At 41.1% G+C, this 18,304-nt stretch overlaps 1 protein-coding gene across 1 annotated transcript in view; it reads right to left on the bottom strand.

The window, feature by feature from the left end:
• The window catches only part of LOC142101793 (connector enhancer of kinase suppressor of ras 2-like), a 313,111-nt gene that overhangs the window by 156,546 nt on the left and 138,261 nt on the right, over window positions 1-18,304 (bottom strand). Inside the window, exon 3 of the mRNA XM_075186220.1 lies at window positions 1,728-1,930. Coding sequence (XP_075042321.1) covers window positions 1,728-1,930 — 203 coding nt within the window. The remainder of the gene's footprint in view (window positions 1-1,727; window positions 1,931-18,304) is intronic.

Here is an 18,304-nt window from a genome sequence, read left to right as displayed (position 1 = left end):
CTCTTTCTGTCTCTGGATCCACCTCTGCTCCGCTTCCTTTATCAGTTGGATACCACAAGGCTCAGTCCTAGGTCCTCTGCTGTTCTCTATCTACACCACGTTTTTTGGCTTGACAGTGTTACTGGATTGCTTTCTGCCATGTTATATTGGATGTCCTCTGGCTATATCATGTTCAAATGCTATAAATAAGCTATAAATCTTTCCACCAGCCAACATTAACCTTAAATCCTACCCCTCTAGATGTCATCCTTGTTCTCCCACATCTAATATGTCTCCAAATCATGTTACGTACATCTAAGAAGCATCTCCAGAATACACACATATTTAACAGAAAACACTTTAACTCATGCAATCATAAACTCCTTCATTGACTATTGCAATTACTTTCCCAGTCGTCTTCCCCAAACCAGACTAAAATATATTTTGAAGAGAATGGCTATACAGATTTTCCATATAAAAGTTTCTTCCGCCGCTGATCCGCTCTGTCAGTCCCTACATTGGTTGTACTTTACCAAATCCAATATAAAACATTTCCTCTAACATACAAAACCATTAACAATAATACACCAACAGCACCAACATACATCTCCTCTCTTTTCTCAAAATATCTCCTAACTCGACTCCTCCGTTCTGCACAAGATCTACGTCTCTCTTCCACTCTCATCACATCCTCCCATTCCCGGTTACAGGACTTTTTTCGGGCTGCACCCACTTTGTGGAATTCCCTCCCTCGTACAGTAAGACTTTCCCCAGACTTCAAGTTTTACCTGAAAACTAATCTCACCAGGCAGCTTATCAAATTCCTGAACCACCCTCCCAAGTAGCACCCTTGGCTATTCTACCTGATAACCACCCGTCTACACAGCTCAGGTAAAATGTACATTAAACCTCTTTCTATACTCAAACAGCCCTCTGATCTGCAGAGAAACATTTCTGTGTGACTGAATCATATATCCCCACAAAGCACTTTAATCCATTACAATCTGGCTGGACCAATATGTAATATGTTGCCCTTATCATGGGCAAACGCAGGATTTGTAGAGAGGGGTTTCCACATCACGCCGCCAGTGGGCGTGACCAGCATGCATGGGGGCATGGCTATAATTTTAGAGAGTCCTTGGCTGCTCTCCAACTCTTCCTATCCCCATAATATACATGGGCAATGCTGCATGCACTACTATTAGGTGCACGCAGCTCTCCCTTTTTGAGCAGAGCTGTGTGAAACGGGGGCAGGGTCCAGCCACCTAAATTATACAGTGGCACAGGCATGGAGGGGGGTTTACTGGCACTAAACCCCCCCCCCCCCCCTTGGTTTGCCTATGCTTATCCTCATTCATCACACTCCTATTGTCTTATGGAAATAAAGGGAGCTGAGCGAACATGATTTGTTACAACACAGTGTTAAAAAATTGCAACTAGTGGAACTTTTCTATGTACAAAATTTAAAACTGTTACAGCCAAAAGTTGCAGATGCAGGAGACACCAACTTTATAGAATTTATATTAAACCGGGCATACCAAGGGATTAAATCGGAGGGGGAACATGTTCCAGGTGCCACGGTAAAATGTTTTTCCCTTGAGAGCAATACACAGTAATTATAAATACTATGGAGCAACACACATGGATGCCATGGATGGTACAATCCTTCTGGCGTCTCTCCTGGTGGGGGGGGGGGTCACTTGCAATAAACGTCTCTCACTCCTTGAACCTCGACAACTAGGATTTACCTGTCCAGCCAGGCCAACAGGTTCTTGGCAGCACCAATCAAATCCACTACCGAGGTAAGAAAGTCGTTCGGTAGCCTCCGGGAGGCTCTGCCATCGTAGTGTCCGCTCCGCCTTCTACCCGTTATAAAGTTTTGCAGATTTTTGGCCGATGCGTTGAGTTTGTGAGATAGCGTGCGCAGGTTCTCCGTCTCCAATCCATAATTCTGTTAAAAAAAAAGCAGACAAAAAATGTCCTATTACCATGTTGCCAATTGTATTAAAAGGTAATTCCAACTTTCAAACGCTATAAAACACCAACTAATTGCCAAAAAAATAATTGTGTTTTTATTATTGTGCCGAGGAGCTTCTGTAAAATTCAGTAGAAACTTTGTATCTTTTAAAAATGCAGCTTCGTGGTGCGGGAGAGTGAAATCACAGCTCTATGTACAATGATTACGGCTGACAACTACATCTGCCGCGATGCACTGCGTTCATTACATCAGCATTCAGCAGTCTGTCTCTCCCGTCACATCATAGATCCCAAATATCCCTAATTTTCTGGCACAGTTCCAGGTTTTAAAGATTTGTTGGTGGAAATGTTTTAACCCTGCAAATACTCCTATCTTTATATATTGACCAACTGCAGCAGAAAATAATAACATGCTGACTTATTTCTTGATTTCTCGGTGGTATCATCACAAATTACATTTAAAAATAAGTGTCACCTAGTGGTCACATTATTATGGAAAACTTCATCTGATAACTGCTTGCTTTCTATAACCAATTATAGCTTTAGCCATACAAAACATGCAGCGTTTATAATGGTGCAATCTATCTTTTAAAGGCATTTACCAGCCTGTCGATTTAAATACATCTATGAATACATATTATGAAGGACAATTATATTTTACTGCTAAATTACACAACTCACTTTAAATATCCCTTCCAGACACAGGCTGTAGCTTTAAGTAAAATATAAAGAGCAAAGCCGGTATTTGTAAACAAAATTACCCGTCCATTATCTTAGTAAACCTTTGCTTAATTGACTCATTTACATACAAATCCATTGACATTAACAAAGCTTAGTAGTTTGTGTTCTGACAGTTTCCAGCTAGTTATAAGCAATTTATATCCGTGCGCTGGTGGAAGACGCAATGAAATTAAGCCATGCTGTAAAATTAACATTATATTTTACAGTGGCAGTAAAGTGATGAAAATACAGTAGGTTTTTCCACCATACGCCGGGATTATAGACATTACTGGAATGCAGCAAGCTGGCTCTGTGCCTGTAATACTATCCCTGACTTAGCGGCCTCTCCACCTTCCAATTGGAGGTGGACGGCACTGAGATTAGTGTAAACTTTTGTACTTTCCTGTAGATTTGAAGACAGAACAAACCATTCCAAATGTGAGATGGTCAGCAGGGACATCTAAGATTAAATTAAAGAGACATTTATTTGCACCCGTGCACAAACATTTAGGGGCTAAGTCAGGTGGGCGCATATCCATTGAGAACGTATGTAGGGAAAAAGACGGATGTAAAAAAAGTGCAATTTGTGTGCATATATAGCAGGGGCAGTGTGCATATATAATGCAGGATTTGTAGAGGGGGTTTCCACACCAAGCCGCCAGTGGGCGTGACCAGCATGCATGGGGGCGTGGCTATAATATTAGACAGTGCTTGGCTGCTCTCCAAATCTTCCTATCCCCATAATATACATGGGCAATTCTGCGTGCACTACTGTTAGGTGCATGCAGCTCTCCTTTTTCAAGCAGAGCCGTGTGAAGCAGGGACAGGGTCCAGCCACCTCAATTATACAGTGCCCCAGGCTTGGAGGCAGTTTCCAGGCACTAGGAAACCCCGCCCCTCGGTTTGCCTATGATATAGAGTCAGAAACAACTTATCTACAGAGTGGTTATTAGCACACACATTGCTGGAAGAGGACTGGATAGTAGATCCTTTAAAGGCTGGAGAGGTACTCAAAATCATTCATTTTTAAGATCTGTTCTAACCAATGACTTATACAGAGAAGGAAAATCTGCAATGCATAGGTTTCAGGAGGATGCGAGAATCTGGCCAGTGCTATTTATACAGCTATGTTGTTTTATTGCTTTACAAGTTTAAGTGCAATTTTATTACATCAATTAAAGTACCTACAAACACTTGATCTATCCAGCACCACTTTCTCTCAGCGCTTTCCACTTATGATTCATATACCCATTTTACTGACCAATGTGGCAGCATTTTAGCGGCTTAAATCTCAAGAGGAAGCTGTCAGCTCTCTGCCCCATGTGCTCACCTGTACAGGTATGTGCCGCTCCTTCATCCCAGTTGCTAAGAAATATATTACAGAATTAGGGGTAGAGTGATTTATGCACTTCTGGTTCACCAAACTTTTATAGAAATAAATCCTGCTTAGATAATGTTGCCCCATTAAACACTATAAATGTGTTATTTCTATGCACACTCTTCTCTTACTTTCCTATACAGACACTCTTCTCGGTTGTACCTTAAATAATATTCAAATATACGAAGGGAAAGTTCACCCTTAACAATTTTCAATATTAAAGGTCCCGTTACAGTGTGAGTTCCTCTCATACAGTCCCCCTGTTATTACTCAGATATGCGCCAGAAAATTTTCTGTTATTTAGAAATAATAGAAAATAGCAGCAGTGAGGAACAGGCATGAAGCCAACACCTGATTGGCTGCTCATCCTGGTCATCTAATCAGGAGGCGGAGCTCCGAAACTCCTGTCTACGAGTTTTACATGTCAGGCGCCGTCCCGCGATCTCTCCGGGATGGCCGCCTGTGACTTCTCCCAGCGCGTCTGGTTGCCTAGCAACCAGACGCGTCATTTCCGGTCTCGGCCACCCGAGGTGTTCTAGCGCGTCCCATTGCTAGGCAACGGGACACTATGCTCTGATTCCCCTAGCACTATTATGACATCACTACAGCGCTGTCTCTCATTGGTCCCCTGCACTTCCTGGCCCTCTTACCAGTGCCAAAGTATCAGGTCTTCCTGCCTCCAGCGTTTCCAGTGTATTACCAGTTTCCTGCTTAGTTCCTGACCTTCCTTGTTTTGCCTGTGACCTTTCTGACCCGGACCATTTGACCACTTCTATTTGGATCTCCCATTGTACTGCGCTTCCTGAACGTTACCGACTCGGCTTGTTTGACACCTCTTGTATCTCGCTATAGACTCGTGGGAGGACCGCGACCTGCGTGTCCCTGCAGCGGAGTCCATACCTCCTTGCGGGGATCGCTGGTGAATACCAGGGGCACGTTAGACTCCGCACCTTCCTCTGAGTTGCACCAACAATAGCAGGTACAAATATAGTTGTGACATTACATTGTTGAGATTAAGTAAAAAAAAAAAATTTAACAGATGCTTATATCATGAATTGTAAGAAGGTCGGTAAAAACTGCTATTATGCACAAATAGGTTTATTAGAAGGAAAAGGATTAGATTCCAGTTACCAGTATTTAGGGGTGATGGGGGATCTGTTGCTATTGAAATAAAGTCTTCAATTCCATTACAATGATACAGCAACATTATAAATATAAATAGAGATGTCCCAATAAGACATCTATGATACATCTCTGTAATGCTTATTGTTACATTGTATAATAAACTGCTACAGAAATGGCGACTATGTGATATCCGTACTTAAAGATCAGAAATAGAAACAAGTGTAACAATTAACCTGTGCTCTGCTAATCAGTTGATATCAATCAGGACTTTACGTGAACTAATTAAGCCCAGGATAATTCAGTCAATATTTTACGGGTGAAATCCCCAACCAGACAAATGTGTCCTTTATGAATGTGTCATGTTGGCGTGTCTGTTACATGTATGGATAACAGACAGTGAGTGTATACAGCAGACTGCACACGTTAAGACGTCTTACACAGAGCGCTCCGTTATGTCTGTCATAGCCCCGAGGATCTCTCAGAAAACATAAGACATGTTCTTATTATTAAATGAGAAAATAAAAAAGCACATTGGGATCCTGGGGGAAGAGAAAGAAGCAATTTAATGTTCTCCCATCAGATGTTCCACAGACAAAGTCTTGTTAGCTGCAGAAATAGATCAATCTTCCTTAACCCAAGAGATGTTCTGAAATGATTTAATTGACCCATCGTACTGGGGGACTGCACCCCACAATCTCTCCCCAACACTACTACCTCCTCCTCCATCAGTTTTCTAAGACAAGATACTGTCAATTAGGATATTGTCAGCTGCTAATTATTTATATTACACGATTATTTTTTTCCGTTGCATTTTGTTGGGTCATTAAGTGGTATTTTAATATACAATTATTAATTTCCTGTAGAGTGCAAAATCATCATCATCATCATTTATTTAAATAGCGCCACTAATTCTGCAGCGCTGTACAGAGAACTCATTCATGTCAGTCCCTGCCCCAATGGAGCTTACAGTCTAAATTCCCTAACACACAGACAGGGAGAGACTAGGGTCAATTTTGATAGCAGCCAATTAACCTACCAGTATGTTTTTGGAGTGTGGGAGGAAACCAGAGCACCCATAGGAAACCCACGCAAACACGTGGAGAACATACAAACTCCCACAGATAAGGCCATGGTCGGGAATTGAAATTATGACCCCAGTGCTGTGAGGCAGAAGTGCTAACCACTGAGCCACCGTGATACTCATATTAAAATCATTTTAAAAGTCTGAAGGGATTATTATTATTATTAATATGATCATTTATTTGTTAGGCGCCACAAGGTTTCCGCAGCGCCGCACATAGTACGAACAGTAGACTATACAGGGTATAACAGTACAGAACAATAAACAAAAGTACCAATACTTCAGAAACTCCAGGCAGGCAGATGCAATAGACATGGAGCAGAAGAACGGGTGAGGAGGCAGGAGGGAAGAGGGCCCTGCTCATGTGAGCTTACATCCTAAGGGGATGACTTTACCTTCCTAAATGTATAGATAATCACTGTCTGCCACTAGATCAGCACATTGGACTCCTGATACTCTGTACCACTGTGACCATTCAGATGCTCTGATTGGCTAATAAACACTGTGCACACGGACAAGCAGGAGATGAAAATGAATACAATGAGTTGCTCAGATCCTAGTAAAACACGCCTTAAAAATACATTGTTATTAATATCCTGGGTAAGTAAAATTTCTTCGCTGAAGATGAATATTCTCCCACACCTTCCATATCTCTTCCAGACCCTCCCAGAGCCCCTGTCAGTGCCTTTACAATGCTTCAGCAAATAGCTGCTAAACTGATCTGGTCCCCAAGGAAACCCATAATCCGTATGGAAATATCGCAGCAAACTGATCAGGGAAGGTCTTGGAGCCTGTAACTGTTTGAAATATTGCAGAACTACACTCTTAACCCAAAGTGTCTCACATTCCCTAACATACACACACACACACACACACACACACACACACACACACACACACACACACACAGAGACTAGGGTCAATTATTGATAGAAGTCAATTAACTACTAGTATGTTTTTTTTTTGGAGTGTGGGAGGAAACCGGAGCACCAGGAGGAAACTCACGCAAAAAAAGGGGAGAACATACAAACTCCACACAGATAAGGCCATGGTCGGGAATTGAACTCATGACCCCAGTGCTGTGAAGCAGAAGTGCTAACCACTGAGCCACCGTGCTTCAAAATGCCAGATCGCACTTTACTGGAGAAATCTAGTACTGCCCTCATTACTTTCTATTATTTCCTGATCTTGACAAATCTATTCCATCATCTCTAGTATTATTCATAATTTACCCAACAAATTCTCTTGTACCTGGAATCTCTTGTTTTGTTTTTCGAGTTGGCTAACTATAATAAATGTGTATTTCATTTGCTTATTTGTGAATTCTACCCCTCCTCTTTTTTCTACTCTGTACCCGCCCCCCCCCCCTCCTATTTAGAATGTTTTAAAATTCATTTAAAAAAAATGACTTTGTAGAAGATTGCTCTGGAGAACAAATTCTCAACGCAAACCCTTCAGAGATGGAGTTTCTTATTATCTTATTAGTGTCCAGATCTGTCAGATTAAAAAAAAAATATCCACCTTATTTTCCCTAAATAAGATTTATTAAGCCCAAAGTCTATTTTTCACATACAATTCCCAGCCTAACCTGTCTAGTTGGTTAGATCCACTCTCTATCAGAGTGTATCTAAAGGTACCTACAGGTGAAGAATGGGAGATGACGTGGTGCTCATACCGCTGTCTCACCTGTCTGCTGTCACGCCTCTGATATCCCTGGAGCAGACATTTTATTCCCAGACATACGTTATACTTGGAGTAAAGAGAGTTGTGTTAAGTCTGTTTGATCTATTGATGTATCTTTTCTTTCCAGCCATACGGTGATTTAATTTTAATAATTCTTTATTAAATGGTAATTGTACCAAGAAAACCCGTCTCTTCTCTTCTACCCTCAGGATATTTGATACAAAATCAAAGTAATCAGAGTAAATCAAACAACAAATGTTAAAAGCCCTGGAATGCTGACAGCTGACAATGCATCAAAATGATAAAAACGTTCTAATCTCCTAGGTCAGGACGGAATGGGACATAAAAGTGACGATTGTCACTCATCAACGTATAATCACAGATATTTGGAATCAACAAGCTGCACGTGGGAGGTAAATATTTATCCCTTTCTATCACTTATTGCACGTACTAGTGACTGGCGGATAACAGACCTGACCTACCTGCGTAGTGTTGTTTGCGTCATTAGAGGTAAATATTAATACACACATTGACTAACACATAAACACATCCAGTCTGTCCATCTAACTGACTTCTGTAATCACGGATACAGCTACGTTTATACCGAGCATATTCACATTCTCGGAAATCGGCGTTACAGCGTTACACTTCTCGGATTAGTCTATCTGTGAGTATTTTAGCAATTTCTGCGTCGTTCACTGCAATAATCTCTAATCTGTACACTTGCTGGTAGGTTCTTCCAAACATCAACTAGTATGAGGCATATTTATCAAAGGGCGAAAAGTCCAGCGAAAATGTATTTTTTTTTAAATGTAATCCATTCTGGGGCAGTTTTGCTCGTTCACCTTACACCCTGACAATATTTGATTGATAAATTGCAGTGATCAGTGATTTTTTTTAAGTTGCGATAGAAGAAAAAACAGCCTTATCAATGCATATAAATACATAGACCCCTATGTCTTCTAATGTTAGTCCTGAGTTTTGCTAACCCACCCGTAGAGGGTGCAGGCAGTGGCGGTCTGCAGGTCTCATGCCCATGCCCTGGCCACGAAACCGCTGCGCCCCTTGCTACACCGATAGTTCCTCTACTGGACCTAGCTCTATTCATAGACTAAGGGGCATATTCAATTGTTTAGAAGTCCCGCGGCGCTAAAACTATTACAGTTAATACAGTAATTTGTAGCTGGATTTCAGCTCGCGGCTCAGGGAGCTGCGAGCTGAAATCCAGCGAGTAAATTACCGTATTAACTGTTTTTCCGCACAGGATTACCGTAATAACAGTAATTGTGCACGGACCGCGAGATTTTCGGCGTTTCCGACGACAATTGAATATGCCCCTAAACGTTCTGCCAAAGGTGACCCAACAGACACAGCGCAGAATACTGAGACAAAGGTGGAATGTGGCGATTGCAACAAAACGCATTTCCTGTGAGATGTCGCTGTAACGTCACTCGCCTCTATGTAAATATCTCAGCCACGAGGCTCCAATCGATATAAACAATATATATATATAGTATATGCATCTTATCCCAAAATCTTCCATTCCCACAAGAGGTTACCAGGCACAGGATGAGGGGGTTGGGGGATGATTACATTCTCTACGCTCAGCCGCACATTTATTTGTCAGGAAATGCGGATATTTTGCTGTGTCACCTCCTCGTGAGGCAGGAAAATGATCTCACCTGTAATGTGGAAGACAGAAAAGCGTCACAGAGTTTTATGTCCCATTAAACCACTTTATATCTCTGGTTGCCGGAACCATCAATAATAATCACTGAGTCCCAACGTTTTCTGTGCTTTCGCCACCACCTTCTCCCCATTCAACGCAGCTAAAATCAGGACTTCACTGCACTATGTTCACCTTCACATGACTTTCACTTACTGCCTTGCACTGTACGCGCCCTGACACAACTTTTGCTGAATCCATTTATTTACTTTTATAGCTTTAATCTGTGCTTTTCAGTCATAGCTTTATATCATAGTTGATTTTTGATCTGTTCGAGGCTACTGCACAGTCCTGCTCTCTGCATTGGCTAGAATTGTATCCACAGAGAGCTCTGTGCTGTGTCCAAGGACCGGCTGCTCGTATAAGACATAGCCATTTGTAAAGCGTTACGGAATTTGCTGTCGCTATATAAATAAATGATGAGGATAATATCTTAGATAAATACTCAGATAAAAGCCACATCGGAAATCAAAATAGAGGAGTAACTTTACACCCGGGCAAAACCATGTTACATTGGAGGGGGAGGTAAATTTACAATGTGGGGACAGATTTATAGTTGGGGTAGGACATATCCTAGATCAACTTTAAATTTCAGTGTATAAATAAAGCTATCAAGTATTTGTGTGGTAGATGAAACAGCCAGTATTTATCTTATGTGCAAAATAATAAACTAATTTGCACCCCTTGTATTGTAAGTTTGTCCAGGAACAAATGTTCTCCTTTTCCTGCATCGCTCAGGCCCATAGTATCTAAATGTACAGTTTAATGTGTCCTGATTAAAAACTAAATGAGATTTTATTGCCATTTCTTTGTTCCTCTCTTACTTCAGAAATCAATCTCCGGCTGATTAAGTATCTCGCTTTCCAATCCTCTTGCTTAAATATACTTAATGATTCATCTGCTCTAAGCAGCGTGGCAAAACAGGGATGAATCAATATTCTATTTGCGGTGCCCCCTCCTTGCGCCACGTCTCTGCCTCTCTCTCGCTGTAAGAAGCTCTCTTGCCGGCAAAGCAAAAATGTTATTCAAATAAAAAAAAAATGAATTGAATTCATCAGCGCTCACATTTACTAAACCTTCAGTAATTTGACCCGTCTGCTCGGTTCCAGCTGATGGGTAGAAGTGACTCACGGGAGCTGGGGTGACGTGGCGCAGAGCTGGCGTCGTTGGCTGCTGGGCTTTATCTCTGCAAACATGGCGGGGACAAGCGATGGGCCCAGACTCTGCCCTCAAGCAAAATAAATTGACTGAATGGTTAAATATTTTGACTGTGCCAACTAATTTTTTTATTATTATTTTGTTTGGTGTGGAAAAGCGATCCGCGAAATACACAATCATGTAGCAAATCCTTCACAATTTATGTGTCATGTCCCACAGTGCTGTACAAAGTCATGAGCACATGAAGGGTTAAAGAAACGCTGAGCGCAAAGCGACACAAAATCCTTTATACATTTATATATTCATGTGAATTTGTTTCTTCAAATGCTGATGAATGGCATTTCTTCTTAGAAAATCTGGACTGCCATTAAACCTTTCATTTTAGGCAATGGGGACTGCCTACAGGTCATGTGGAAATTGGGGATTATTAGGTGATTTGTTAATATACAGTAACTGATTCTTTTTGTGTATTAATTTGTAGCTTCTAAAAATCATTCATATTTTATTTTAAAAAAAAAACATGAACAATAAAACTGCAGAGTAACTGAGTAGAAAGTAGAAAAGAACAAAAATTTCAGTTCGGTTTGGAAATTCAATTTTGGAATGTCCCCGATTCTAACCAATGGTTCATGTTTGACATTCGCAGTTTATCTTTCATAATTTCTAAATCTGTTTTCGACATTATTTAAATAAGATTTTTAAAAAGTTAAAAAGAATGTTAATGTTTTGAACTGTGAACTCAGTTTGCATCTGAGGTTGCCATTAAAATCAATTTAAGCTTGAATACGTTTGCGCAAGTTCGCACATTTGATTTGGTCAAACCTGTTTAACTTTGTCAAATTTGGCTCAATTTTTATAATCGATCACAAATAAAAGAAATTCTGACATTTCCACCAATTACCGGACCCAATTCTTTTGCCGCTGTTCATACATCACCACTGAAATCTCCCACCAAGATCTCCACTAAGAGTACGAGACAAGACTACGAACAGCCAGTCTTATCTGCTGCGAGCGGAGGAAGACTGTTTTACCAACAGGGGGCTCTCCAGTGTAGGGTACTCAGACTATAGAATCCTCTACTAAAGGAGATGGTGATAAACAATTAAATAACTGGATTTAAAATGAGATTGGATATGTTTTTAGCACCTCAAGCTATAACTTTTATTGCAGTTTACAATCCAGGGAATTAATCCAGTTGCATTTATGGGGACATGAAGGTTTTAATAGTTATTAGAACTATAATGGACTGAATTTGTTTTACTATGTACGCTACGGTGCATCGTAAGGTCGGAGCGGAGGGGGGTAATGGTTGTGATTATTTATCTCTTGCAGAAAATCTGTTGTTTACATATAAACAAATATCTATTTTCCAGATTTTTACATATATAGGAACAAAGAAATGTTGGAAAACTGGATTTGTTTTATCACGTAACGGCGCTGTTCCTGCAAATACTTTCTAACAGAAACCCCGGCCATACCTGTTTTACAGTATAAATGTACTGTAGGATTACAGAATAGTTGCTGTATAGTGTACAATATAATGTATATAGTGTAAGGTGCGACGTTATGAATTCTGAGCAATTCACAGACTCGTTTCCACGTATCGGTAATCAGTCAGAGAATTACCAGCTAAATTACTTTCCGTTTAGTACATATGACGCCGCTTCTCATTATCCCTTCAATTATCCCCCTACTCATTTGTAAATGAACAATTAAAATGAGTGCGAAAACACAAGATTAAGACGATGAACCCAACCGTCCCTATAACCACGATATTGATCGCCTGCCTCTGACTATAATAAAGAACAATTAAATACGACAATCTCAGACAGTATGAAACAAACAATTGAGCCAGGAAGATCTCGCCATAGATCCGCGACACATTTCACAGAACGCAATCACATCATCAGAGCGATCACTACGCTTAAACGCCGTACCAATAACACAAGCAAAACCATATTCTAAACAATATATAATGTAGAAAAACCTCATTATGTTACGCTCTGATAATCAATTACACATGCTTCATTTACAGTTTAGCAACACCACATTATAAATAGTAAATACAGTCAGTTTAATTTAATACGGACATAATAAATTATTCTATACGGATCTAGACACGACCTGTTCGTCATGTATAGTTTGTATAACATTATTTCAGACAAAGCATCAACATAAATAGTTTTTTTCTATGACGTCTACGTGACTCTTGTGTCTGCCGCGCTACTGGGAATAAAGTGTAACATGTACGTAACTGAGATGTAACTGAGAATTCTGCATGTACCAGTAGGAAGGGAGCTCTTATCTGGCTCACAGCAATGTTGCTGGGGGAATTATCTCTGTATTTGTTCCTTTCTGGATAACGCCATCCTTTCAAGCACCGGCTGTGAACCTATAAATTGATTGAGCAACTTCCATTCCTGTCACATGTATGTTATGTATGTTATTCTAGGATCCACCAGACAAGAGAACTCTTGGATCAACCACTAAAATATACAAGGACGGCAGGGGCAAACGCAGGATTTGTAAAGGGGGGTTTCCACACCACGCCACCAGTGGGCGTGACCAGCATGCATGGGGGTGTGGCTATAATATTAGACAGTGATTGGCTGCTCTCCAACTCTTCCTATCCCCATATATACATGGGCAATGCCGCGTGCACTACTGTTAGGTGCACACAGCTCTCCCTTTTCGAGCAGAGCCGTGTGAAGCGGGGGCAGGGTCCAGCCACCTCAATTATACAGTGCCCCAGGCTTGGAGGGGGTTTCCTGGCACTAGGAAACCCACCCTCGGTTTGCCTATGGACGGGCCCTTTTATCCAGAAAACTCGGGAAATCTCGAAAAGAAAGTGAAATGTCGCAGCTTCTTTGTGGTCATTATACTAAGAGACATGGACCAGGGGCCAGTGCTTGGGTCAGTGTCAACCAACGTAGACTCACGTCTATGTCCCAGTGACCACTGATTGATGGCCCCGGACTACCTTAATCTGTTTTTCTGTGGGGTTTGTTTTTTTTTGACAAAAGCAGAGTGGACATAGAGGCCCAAACCAAAATGTTGTCAAAGGACCCATGGGCTCCTAAACGGACCGTAGTCTTTGTCGGTGTTCTCTTGACCGTCCTCGTTCCTTTACCATTTAGTCCTAAAACGATGGAAGCCTGAAGTAGAGGCAGTTCCTCTGACACGGCCTCACCTGTGGTTCGTGATAGCACAGGGAGTTAGACTTTCGTAGGGATTAATCTGTTTATTCATGACATTATAAAACAAGGCGCGTTCAGTCCATGACCGGCTGTCACCCGGAGAGGTCATCTCCGTCCAGTCATCGACTATTCTTTATTTACACGTCCATTAGTGATAAGTTACCCCAGTCACGGGGTCACCAGTGAACCCTGTTTAGCCCACTAGAGAGCTTTTTCATCCTGGCCTCTTATAACTGGACCCTGCCTGTCGGTCTGTCTGTGTGTACTCAAATAATGGATCCAGTGGCTTTGAAGAATGACAGTTTCTGAGATGAATGTATTATCAGAAATTCAGTTAAGGCCATAAGTGGAATTAATTGGACTGGTAGCGATAGATAAGGTTAGAACTGGAACATGTCATCGGAAAGACTTATTTTCAAGGTCTTGTTATGTTACATAGTGATAAATAAATATAACGAATTTGCATTCCAAAATGAAAAGAATTATTTTAGAAAGTCTAGACAGCGTTTGTAAAATAAAATGAACCAAAACTTTCAGTAGCCACTAAAGAAAATGTCCCCCGTATTAAGCATCCAAAAAGGGTTAAGGCGCCCTTGTACATAGGTGAAAACAAACCCCTAGAGGCTAAAATAAATAAAAAGAAACCAGAGAACTATTACGGTCGTATCTCTCTGCAGTCTACGTCTTGTTGGTGACAAGTTTGAGTGATGGCTTAAGATCAAAATAATTACATCTTATAAATGATACGTCTCGGCAGAACTACATATCAATTTGTAAAAGCTGACAGGTGAATTACCTTGATGTACCCACTCTGTAATTCTCAGGTCATCACTGCTTACATTTAGAACAATGCAGTTCCATCATCCCAACACTTACAGCGCAGGAAATTGTTATTTCTCTCTCTCTCAGCAGCAGAAATAGATCTCGGGGATTGTGTGATCTTCCCAAACACAGATAAGAGAGCTCTCACCCTGTACCGAGGGGTTAAATCATCGCGGTGGTTCCCAGGTGGTCGTTGCTGTAGATTATAAAGGACATATAGTCACCGAACGACACCCTATAACCAGGCACAGCGCCCACGCTCACCCATGTTTGGTAAAATGATGCTTTATATTTGATTTATAGAAATGGAATATTAATGCTATTGTATAACATCAACACATCGATAATAATCATAATGTTCCTCTTTTTCGTGTTACTTTATACTGTGTACAGAGATTCCAATATTCCTTAATACAAATATTAGGACAAAAAAACTATGTGATCTGGTTGAGGACGTGGTCCCAATTCAGAAAAGCCACACCTCTAACAGGCCACACCTCTAACTGACCACACCTCTAACAGGCCACACCTCTAATATGCCACACCTCTAACAGGCCACACCTCTAACCGACCACACCTCTAACAGGCCACACCTCTAACCGACCACACCTCTAACAGGCCACACCTCTAATATGCCACACCTCTAACAGGCCACACCTCTAACTGACCACACCTCTACAGGCCACACCTCTAACAGGCCACACCTCTAACAGGCCACACCTCTAACCGACCACACCTCTAACAGGCCACACCCACAGGGAATCAGGACTGTTGTGGTTGGTTGTGGTGTCGGCTGTGGGGCTTTTAACAACCCAGTTACACCCATGATGTGTGTATCTTGGAACAGTCCAGATTTGAGCTCTTTAATATGTGCAGGTTCTTACTGCCACCTAAAGGGGTATCCAGAGCCATGACAAGGGGCAAAGGGGTATTGGACATAGCTAGGTTTGTTTTTGAGTGACAGCTCTTACATGTTCGATCCTGTGTGTGTAATATTAGACAGGGGGTTGGTCTCAGGTAACCGGTACATCATTCTGGGGGTACTGGAGATCTGACGTATTACTCTGTACCCCAATATCCCTTGATGCTGCTTAGGGAGAGTTCTTTCCACATCAAATTTCATCACCCTCTACTGCTGTAGACATCATTCTCCAACACTACCAGGCGTCTGCGGGTTCTAGGGAGTCAGAAAACATTTGGGGTACCCTGCAGACCCAGCGTCTGAGCCCAGGCCACTCTCCGGTACCCGTTCAGTACAGAATCAATAACAGCGACAGTGTCTGGTGACAATTTCTTACTTGTACGTCTGCAGCTAATTACCATGTAAGAAACCATGGAAATATATTGCAGTCCTTCCTATATTGTTATTGTGGGGCCTAATTCAACCAGAGACCCTGGGGCCAGGCTGCAGGGCTGTGAATCTATTCACGTTACAGATTCTTCTCCCTCTTCACATTTACCAATGTAACCAGATTATGGGTATTGATGTAGGGATCAGTGATCCCAGCGCTACTTGTATTTCGGTCACATGGAATGTTCTTATACAGAGGAAATACCCCTCTATTAGGATGAACCACAGGGTTTCCATGGTGAGGGGGGAGCGGGGTGGTTCCTCACCCCTTTTATTTGCTTACTCTACAACCTGAAATATTATATTATATATCACATCCAGCGAGGAAGGAAAGGGAGAAATAGATTTTTCAGCATATTTTAAGACACCCATTAAGTAGGAACGTTTCTTGTGTCTCAAAAGTCCCAGAATGATCAGTCTTCCTAAGAGTCACACCAGACAATTCTGCTGTGTATCCAGGTATAGCCCCATCAGAAGTAAATCAATGTCTTAGCGGTTATCAATAGAAATGATCCCATTAATAGTTAGGGAAGGAACATATTGATTCATTCTTTGAATAAAAATATTAATAACAAGAGCAAAATTGTCATTTCTGCAGAATATTCACCTCATTCTGTCTGTCTTTCTGCAGCATATAACACATAACTACATTCTACTTTATTACCATACGGTGATATTTATGAAAAAAGTAAAAACACTTCCAAAGTAGTTGGAGTTATATTAGAATAATGAGATTTTGGAGACTGCGATGACAGAATTGTTTTGTTCTAGGGAAGAGTGTCCAATTTATCAAATCCCACATTAGCAAGTTCAGACATAACTGTTTTATCCGTAGACAATAATAATCCTTCTACTTGTGTGACCGCCAGACTGACAAATTGTACTGATTGCTTCCAATAGTTTGCACAGACAGACAGGCAGACAGACAGACAGGCAGGCAGGCAGGCAGGCAGGCAGGCAGACAGACAGGCAGGCAGATAGACAGATAGACACTGCACCACAATCACATTGGTGGAAACGGAGGCCCCTCGCTGTATATAATGTTGGGACCTGTATACTGACAGTGATGCAGCGGAGGCCATTTAGCTATGAGCTGTCCCCAGGTTGTCATTTCCACCATATTATAGACATATTACCGAGACCTCTGACCTCACAGAGACACCAGGAAGCGCTCTGCGGATAATAGCTGAACATTATAAATATTACATGAGTCCCTGGCTTTGGGGACTTTTTGTGAAAAGGACAGAACACGTTGCAAATTAAGGCAATGGATGTCTTCTAGGAGCTGGACACATCGGACTATAATTCACAAAGAATAATTGTGTATAAATATTTTAGCTACAACTACAAAATTGTTTAATCATTGACTATAAATGATAGAAATGATAAACCCAGATACAACGTATATTGTATCTCGCAAATATAAATAGATTCCCTCAATGGAACTTTATTATCTGACCATAATGGAGTGTTTCTCATTCATCACCCTCGTTCTCCATCCCAGGGAGCGGAACTCGGTCGTCATGATTGTTGCATTTCTGTGAAAGCAGCAAAAATGACTCTTCAAGAAAAACAATTAATGCAGAGTAAATTCTGCGCCAGTTTTCTTGCATGAAATTGTTGGTTGTTGCCGACCACAACACATCTTAAGACAGTTGTCGCTTTGTATATGGTCTCTATTGCTGCTTCTAAATGAACACAAATTGCAGCCCTTAATTGTGTATTTAGCAATATGAAATGTTGGGTTGTAACATACGCTGTGTAAATTAATATTTAACCAGGGGGAAGTATTTAAAATACAATAAAATGACAACTGTTCAGCTGTAAAAGAACAGAAGTAAAAGTACAGATCTCCACATCTTGAGCATCTGGTCCTTCATACACTAAACATGTTGTGTTTCTGGGTGACCACAATCCCCCCTCCCCAATCTATGTTCATCTACCTATAAAACCTACATTGGGATTAGCCACTGTATTATTTTACCTGTTGTTGTGTAACAATACTGCAACTTATTAATTAATGAGATCATATAATTCCTTATACAGAGTAACAAATGACAATATATAGAAAAATAAACTGAAAGTAAGAACAACTTAGCTGGAGACC

Source organism: Mixophyes fleayi, chromosome 9 (assembly GCF_038048845.1).
Source record: "Mixophyes fleayi isolate aMixFle1 chromosome 9, aMixFle1.hap1, whole genome shotgun sequence".
In the NCBI taxonomy this organism is placed as follows: Eukaryota; Metazoa; Chordata; class Amphibia; order Anura; family Limnodynastidae; genus Mixophyes; species Mixophyes fleayi.
This window is presented reverse-complemented; position numbering and strand designations above follow the sequence as displayed.